Source organism: Amphiprion ocellaris, chromosome 24 (genome assembly GCF_022539595.1).
Source record: "Amphiprion ocellaris isolate individual 3 ecotype Okinawa chromosome 24, ASM2253959v1, whole genome shotgun sequence".
NCBI lineage: Eukaryota > Metazoa > Chordata > Actinopteri > Pomacentridae > Amphiprion > Amphiprion ocellaris.
This window is the reverse complement of record NC_072789.1, coordinates 15,033,880-15,042,931: the sequence shown is the minus strand read 5'-3', so window position 1 is coordinate 15,042,931 and position 9,052 is coordinate 15,033,880. Positions and strand designations below refer to the sequence as shown.

The 9,052-nt window shown below is 42.0% G+C and overlaps 1 protein-coding gene across 2 annotated transcripts in view; it reads left to right on the top strand.

The window, feature by feature from the left end:
• Positions 1–3,783: 3,783 nt before the first annotated feature.
• The window catches only part of LOC111563022 (Krueppel-like factor 7), a 43,365-nt gene continuing 38,096 nt past the window's right edge, over positions 3,784–9,052 (top strand). For both annotated transcript variants that reach the window (XM_035944279.2, XM_055008645.1), the window contains exon 1: positions 3,784–4,116. In XM_035944279.2, the coding sequence (XP_035800172.1) occupies positions 4,015–4,116 (102 nt within the window). In that variant the 5' untranslated portion in view covers positions 3,784–4,014. The remainder of the gene's footprint in view (positions 4,117–9,052) is intronic.

Genomic DNA, 9,052 nt, shown 5'->3' with positions numbered 1-9,052 from the left:
ATATAGCCACGTTTTCAAAATCTTATCTTTATTTAACCAGGCCCATCAATCAGGGACAGATGTTCAAAGAAAATTTGTGTGGTTTTTATTTCCTCTAGACGTCAAGGTTATCAAAATATTGCTTAGAGGCAATTTTGACTGGAGGAAAAGGCACCAGATTTGTGTAAATGTTATGTTCAAACACATCAGGGCATGTGAATGTCATATTATACCAAATGAGGCAAAATGAAGCAAAACACAGACACTCAAGGTCCCTCGGTTACAGGATACTAATGGATACAGAGGCCAGCTGGGGAGTGTGTTGCTGCAAACATCAAACACAATTTTCAATGCAAATTGACTTGTTTTCAGAAATGTTGTGGTAGAGTTAGATGATAGAGTAGAAGCTGCTTGAAACGGGATAAATAATCCTAGAACTATCCTTTTTGTTTGCTTTTTCAACATGCAAGCTAAATGACATTCTGTGTTTGTCTTTGTCGCATTTCAAGCAGCGCTAATGCTCATGAAGTCCCCACATGCACAGGAAAATTTTGAAGGAAAAACGTTTGAAAAATAGGAAAGCCACAGTGAAATGAATATTACAATAACATGGTGATATGACATTTTAACCCCAGCAATGTCAGCTAGCCATATTAGCATTCCCACATGTAGGAAGACTGTGAGTTGGAATAGAAATGGGCTGGTTCAGTGAGCTGGGGGAGTAGAGGTCCCATTCATCTTGTCCTGTTTAAATACACTGGTTAACTCCTGCCAACAGTGAAGCCATTCAGCAAAAGGCCAAGGGCATCTGTCATGTGTTCAGCACATTGATATTGTCCCCTTCCATCTCCTTCTTTCCTCTCTCTCTTTTCCGCCATCATTACCCAACTCTTTGTTACTCTCTGCATCTCACTGTCATTCTCCGGCTTTTCCTCTTTTTTCTTCTGTCTTCCTCCTGCCTCTCTCCCACCACCTCTCCTCCTCTTTTGATGAAAGAAGTGAATATGCAGGGAGCTGACATGATTAGCAGCCTCATATCCCCATGATGGATAGTGCCTGCTCCATTATTAATATAGTAAAAGCACCAACTGCCAGGTAAGAGCAATGTCAGCATCCACAATATAACGCTGTGTGCCCACGGATAATGGTGAGCACTTATTTTTTATCTATGATATGCATGGAGCGGAGAAGGAAGAGGAGTCTGAAGCCGGGGTACGCTCCTGAGATCGGGTGCTTGGACAAAGCCTTCAGTTCAGCTCATTTCCGGCGACACCATTGAGGTGGTTCACTGCAAAGCAAATTATCATAACTGCATTTTTTTCAGTAAAGTTCCTCAAATATCTGTGATTTGTATGAAAAATTTGCGGCCTTTAAAAAATGTTGATTAAATTAAAAAGATAGATTAATTTAAATGTAAAGATTATAGCTTAAAAATGAAAAATCCACTCTTAATATATATAATGTATAGAGAATAAAGGTAATGAGGACTTTGTTTTTGTTTAGAGATATGGGAACTGTCAACTCCACACCTTCATATCAGCGGTATGATATTTTATATGCTTTAAATGTAAAAATCCACATTTTTTTCTTCAATATGTAATTTTCTGTGAAAAAAAACAAAAACCTGATTATTCACATGTAATTTATTTCACAAAAACATAAATTTTCTGTGAAAATACACCCAGCTTAGCAATAGAATAAGACTGCAGTCAGCATGCCACACCCAGGTCTATAAACACCAAAACATACACACCAACAATATTACATGAAACCTGAGAAAATCAAAAAGTTGGTCAGATGCCATACACCAGTCCAATTCCAGCACTGCAGTACATCTTCCCTGGTGCAAACTGTTTTGACCGGTTAGTATTATAATTCCTGGTATGTTTGTTGTGATGTTAGTGTGAAGATTTGGCATTTGAGCAAAAATCAACCTCACCTCATGTAAAATGTTTATGTCACATGAGATACTTTCAAGCAAATTGTTTTAGAGGAGAACAAAATAATTTTTGACATGTTCTGCCAAGGGCTGCACAGTGGCGTAGTGGTTAGCACTTTCGCCTTGCAGCAAGAAGATCCCTGGTTCGCGTCCCGGCTTTCCCGGGATCTTTCTGCATGGAGTTTGCATGTTCTCCCTGTGCATGCGTGGGTTTTCTCCGGGTACTCCGGCTTCCTCCCACAGTCCAAAAATATGCTGAGGTTAATTGATTATTCTAAATTGCCCGTAGGTGTGAATGTGAGAGTGCTTGTTTGTCTTTGTATGTGGCCCTGCGACAGACTGGCGATCTGTCTAGGGTGTCCCCTGCCTTCACCCGAGTCAGCTGGGATAGGCTCCAGCCCCCCCCCCCGTGACCCTAATGAGGATTAAGCGGTGTATAGATAATGGATGGATGGATGGATGTTCTGCCACTTCTACAATCCAAGATACCACATAAACTACGCATAAAAACAACAGAATTTATCTGTTCAATATTTTACACTTCAGTCAACCATGCAGAGATCATGAGATGTGCTTGATTGTTTTCTGCAAAGAATGTGTCATCCATTGACAACGCGTTTCTGTGTCCGTCATTTGTCTTACTTCTGTCTTATCTTTTATCCCTTCTTGTTGAACACAATCATGGTAGTGATATTCAGAGTTTGGTAGAAGGTTACGAAGGGAGGAGATGAGGAGAGAACAAAAATATAAAGAAAGATGAGAAATAAAAGAAGGATGTGTAATGAGCAAAGGGAGAAAAAAATAAAATGATTGACAGTGAGAGGGAGGAAAATGAAAGAGACAGAGTGAGTTGTGTCAAAGGAATAATAGCATGAGCTTCATCGTCTGTCTGGGCTGAGCTCTCCGTCCCAAAATGCCATGTGTAAATCGCGTATCTGGGGCCCTCGGCCAGCCTTCCCAAGCAGTGTAATGAGATTACAGGCCTCAACAGCACTCTGTGTGCGAGCCTGTGTGGTAGTATACAATTCTGATGGCTTACACAGGACCAGTGAATAACCGGCATTACTCACATTATCAATTAAGACAAATACAGGAAGATTTGCATTCTAATTTGTCATTCCACACACGCTGTGAAACATTTTTCACCCTTGTTTATTTACAGCACATGAGCTGCATTAAAAAAAAAATGGACAGAGAGTGATTTTTATTAATGCGGGTCACTGTTGCCTGTCACCTGAACAACTTTAAACCTCTGCAACCAACTTCTGAAGATTCTCTATTGGATGATAGCGCTGCTACAAAATAAAAATTCTAAACCCACAAAATCTTTATAATGGCAATCATGCACACTACATTTAATAACAGAGTCTACATGAACACTGCAGCAGCATTAACATATCATAAAGAATGATAAGTTTATTCTAAACTTACAAAAGCATAGCCCCTATATATTGTGTCTACACTGCTTCCCCCCCTGCACCTCACTGTAATGAAACATTTGCACCGTAGAACAATATAGCAACCTCTTACTGTTCCCAGCTCCTGTTTGTGAGCACATGATGTTTACATTACAGCTTCTCCTCTCAGACTAGCCTTTCAGACTTTCTTCCAAATCTAATATACCCATCCATAAATAGCTCACCTATCGAGCCCGTATTTGGAATGAGCGACGTGACGCCGGAGCCAATCCTGCAAGCTAAATCTGCCTCACCCCGCCTCTCCACGCTCCATCGCCGCTCTAAAGACTCCTCAACCACCCATTCGACTAAAATGGGACAAGCAAGGGAGTTGATTGACAAGAAATCACGCCCCCTCGTTTACCAAGCCCCTCCCCTCCTTTGGCTCCCTATCAGTGTCTATTTTGGCAACACGGATACGCATGGAGCCTCCATCACCTCCAGTCCATTTTACGCACCGAGTCCGATAATGCGCACAGGTAAAGGGACCCTAATCGACATATTTTCAGTCGCTTTACTGAGCTACTAATCATGTTTTAAGGACTAATATGAAAGAAGTGGATGTAGAGGTTTGATAAAGCCAAGAAAGGAGGCATATTTTTTGTGGATCGTTCTTGTTTTCCATCCCCGAGCGTCAGCATGGATGTCTTGGCGAACCACAGTATCTTTCAGGAACTTCAACTCGTTCACGACACCGGCTACTTCTCTGCCATGCCTTCGCTGGAGGAAAATTGGCAGCAGGTACGTCTCAACTTTCAGTTTCAGCTGCTCCACATCCTTCCTCACTGCTTTAACCTAACACAGTTTGCTCACTGATTTGTAGTCACATGCGCTCGGGATGCAGGCGTCAACTTTTCCCCAAAGCCTGCTTCTATGTAGTTCAGGCAGAAACGAGGAGGCGAAATGCTATCACTCTTATATCTGACAATTTTCCGAGAGATGGCAGAGTGGATATGATGCGAAGGCACACCGGTGCGTAATAAAGCTGTCAAATGCGATTCTGGGAAGATGAACATCCGAATCTCATAATAGAGACTGAACTGGTCGTGAATAATACATATGCATCCCTGAGATTATTGAGCTGTGAACCCCCTGGATGCAGAGAAGTGTCCTTTCTTATTCATAATACATATCCTAACATGTCTGGCTTTGTTCCATCTTTGAATGCAGAAGTGAGAAAAATGTGCGAGAGCAGAGCAGAAAAAGACAAACTGTCATCTGCATATTCGCATCCTCATTTCCCCCCCACCTCTTCCTTCATCAAAGTTCAGTGGAAGAGATAGAAAGCACGGGGATCCACGCGGCCACATGGCGAAGGATGAATGGGGAGACGCGCCGGCACTTAACAGGATCATCCCTGTACTTAGATATTCCTGAAACGTATCACATTAGTCTTTTCAGGAAAGTGTACGATTATAACTGTGGTTGTGTTTTAGCTGGATGTAACATTTTAACTGCAAACATTGATACTTTTTGTGGAAGAAATACTCTAATTTCTCATTTTCTGGTGTGAAAGTGCGTACAATATGGGGGGTAATTGCATGGAAATTTGATGCCGGTATTGTTCTTGAAATAGGAGCTTCAGTTTTTTTCTCCACTTCTCTGCTCCATGAGTAAGAGGGGGAAGGAGGAGTGACAGGGGGAAGATGGAGAGAGAGAAAAAGAAAGACAGGGAGAGAAACCGGTGCGTGACCGCGGATCCATTGGTTGTAGCCAAGCAGCCTAATTGGCATCCTACTGTTAGCCACCGACGCATCTTTTCATAACAAGTCTCCAACTCCCTGCCTTGACTGTCAGTGGATTTTAAATTGCATGGGCCTACGTGTACCATATGCAGCACGTCTCTGTTTCTCACCCACAGCCTGCATATCAAAATCAATACCTAATGCAAATCTAATAGAGAGAGAGAGAGAGAGAGAGAGAGAGAGAGAGAGAGAGAGAGAGAGAGAGATGCATGTGTAGGCAAAAGGCTGGGAAACCTCAGTTTCAGTGTCAATCGTTCTTTGACTGCAATGATTGTTTGTAGCTCATTCTCCCCCAAGACAGCAGCGTCCATTTCGGAATTAAAGAAAATCTTGGAAGCTGTTTGTTAAATGTGGAGGCTTTAGTTGATTTTGTTTTTAACTGAACACACATCTAGTATCATTTTACAGCTGGATAGAGTGCATCCTGGGAGTTTTCTGCCCTTATTTTGCACAGTTAAATGTAATTTTTGCACGATTTTACAGATAAATTCTTTGATTTAACCTGGCTTTGGTTTGGAGTAAATGGAGAAGCCCATGTAAAAGAAAAACATTGCAGGTTTCTTGCCTGATGACATCTAGATCTGCATCACTGAAGATGCAAGTTTACATACTTCTTGCACCTTTAGTCACTCTTTCTACATACATTTTTTAGCACAAATCTTGATCAGAAATAGGATCATAATTTTAAAAGTTGCACATTCTTTCTACTCAGCTTGTAGGCTTTTGCTCACTGCGTTACAAATCACTGGAATAAACATTTCAAGTTTTTTTTTAAATAAAACAATCCTTTTTTGGTTAAGAAGATCATATCACATCATTTTGAACACAGGAATTACACTTTGCAAGCCCCTCTCCTTCCATGCAGCACAGCAATGTTCTTGGCAAAGGCAATCCTTGTATTCATTGTTGTGGCATGACGATACCACTGAATGCTTCTGAATACAGGAATTATGAGCTGTGGCTTGCCTTAAAAGCTTTGTTTCTAGCTGAGGACCCATAGTTTGAGCATTCCCCTCTGTATTCCAACCACAATTTAGAATTTGATGCTTTTATGGGGTCTGATGGTGAGATAGGAGGCTGTTGTAGTCGGCCCCTAAATGGGTCCCTTAGATGCGATGGTAAGAATGATGACTGTGTCCCCTGTTGGTGTCTGTGAGGCATGATTCAGGCGGTTATGGGGGGATGGGGAGAAGACAAGGAGTAAAATGTTTTGGAGGTCTGCAGATAGTACATTTGAGGCCGCTATTTGTTCCATTATGGAACCTAATAGTGCCAAACTGAACTGTGCTGTCTCGTTTCCAATTCCCTGTACAGTTGGTTGTTCAGTGTTGAAACAAGCAGCAGGGCTGAGCTGGATTTGGAACAAGCAACCCTGGTCAAAAGTTGCTCATTATTTGTCAAATGCAGTTTTGCTCAAAGCAAAGCGTGTTATTTTGCATCTTTCCTACCAACAAATTTGGCTTGTTATCTTGCTCGTTATGGTAGAGCTTCTTATGCTATTTTGTAAACTGGCATTCACTCAGAGAAAACCTTGTTTGACTTTATTGTAGAATATTTATCAGTACCTTCACAGACAATATAAAAGACAAAATATCTGGATTGAATTTCAGGCTGATCTGATAGATTTTTCAACTTGCCTTCAGCCTTTGCTGATGACGTGCTCTCATCCACAGCACTTAACCCTGATGGGGAGGATGTAACAAGACACCACCGATTGCTGTCTGTCATTGACCTCGGGATACACTCCATACCCTCCAGCACATATATTATCCCTGAGGGGTCGCACACATGTAGACTGAGTGCCTGATGCCTACCCAAGCGAAATGTCTGTATGTCGTTGCGTGGTGCATTATGGGTTTCTATATGTGGACTGATTGCACATGGCTGTTTCTAAATATGGAGACAGCAGCAGGGCACTCTGGCGCAACCTCCATGTGCAAGCACGCATGCTCAGATGCATCCACTTATCCAACTCTCGACTCAATAACGTGCACATTTCTCAGGTGGTGAGGGCGGCTTCAACTCCGTCTGGAGGGTTGGGGGTGGAGGAAGTTGCCGAACATGCACATTCTCCCCACTGCAGGGTTTTGCATTTCACAGTCCAGTGGACTTGAACCTCCTCCCTCACACCCCAGGAGTGACAAGCACACACAGACGGACATTCATAGAAGAGGGTAGTGACATAGGGTGATCTGATGAACAGAAAGAAGAAGAAGAAGTAGCATATAGATGGGAGTCATGTTGCATTTTGACTGAGGCCTCTGAGGGAAAACATAAAGATGTGGTCAGGGCCAGAGAAATACATGTTCTTCTCTAGAACCTCTAAAGAGATCACGATGAGGATTGAGAGACGGAGAAATAAATAAGTAGCAAAAGACAGAAAAACTTTGCAGAATAACTGTGAATATCCATATGCATCCATATACAGTCTTCTCTATGTGTGTGTCCATGCACACCGGTGCATATGTGTCTCAGTATGTTATGTAATCCTCAGTAGGCCACAGCTGCTTTCTCACACACAGAAGGCATGCTGGGGGGAGCAGCCAACTGGACCCTCCTTCCGGTCTTCTGCCATCCCTTCTTCCTCCTTTTTCTGTTTCTCCCCTGTTTTCTTCCTGCCACCCTCTTACGGAATTAGCACAGTATGGATTTTTGATCTTTGCAGGGTTGTTCTGTAAGCTCAGGACTTTTGCATCCCCCCGTGCTGTACACTACTCACTTCTGTCGTAACATAGAGGCTGCCAGGTAACAATGCTCCCCAAGGTGCCTGGCTTTGCTTTGTGGAGCAACAACAATGGACCAAGTTTGTATGTTAGACTCACATATTTGCTGTCTTGGTAGGAACCTAAAGTACACTAACCAGTTTTAAAACACATCTGTTCCCTGTGACCTTTTACTGACTGCTGTTTGATGTAATTTTATGCAAATTAAAATTAAATCAATTCTGTAACGGGCACAGTTTAGCATTTTGTGAGCAAGGGGAGGAAGGACAAACTGGGACTTAATCTTATTTGTCTCAGAGAGCTCCTCATAGTGTTGTCATTCCTGGCATGTTGCTTTATTAAACTGTCACATCAGTTCTTAAGAATGAGATGTGGATTTCCTGAAATCAAGTTTGGAAGCTCTTCCAAGAAAAAAAACTAAATGTATTAATTGTCTTTTAGTTTAGCTGACATCGAGACCCATTTGAATGAACCTTTCAACTTTTCAGAGCAGCTACCTCAAGATATTTAGATGTCTGGGTATGGACCTGATTCTTCATGGTGCTGTTTTGCTCACCTCAACCCGATAGCAGTCAGAAGATCTTGAAGATGGAACACATGCAGAATGTATTGGACATGGCCTGGTCTGTGACGCACTGAGGCATGAAAGGAAGCCTTTGTGCGTCGTTGCACGATTCAGCATCTCTGCTGGACTCCTTTTAAGTGTTTGCAGCCACAAGGTTATTACTCAGTGCATTGATTCTGAGAATAGGTCGTTTTATCAGGACTCATAGTTATGTATTAAAGAAGTGACGAGTTTATCTAACTAGTATAAACAAGTAAATGAGCTGGAGCAGCTAAAACTCAATTTGGCTCCTGAACAGAAGCAGTTATGTTAACAAGACAGTGCTTGCTGTTTCCTAGGAAGTGTAGCTGGTCAGTGTTTAATTTTTCCAGTGTTTAATTTGAGATTCTACCTATATTTTAATCTCCAGAGGTTAGAACACTTTGTGAGTTTATACATACATGCACAAGTTTGATTGTATGTTGATCCATAGAGGCTCAGCATTTCATTATTTTATAGAATGCTCTCTCAAGATCAGGAAGTATTTTCTGTCCATACACACTCAGTTACAAGCTGGTGCACAGGTTTGTGTGTCTGTGTATGTTGTGTAATGAGATGTGCAAGCGACCCCCTGACCCAGTAACATCCATTCTGCCATAAGAGCG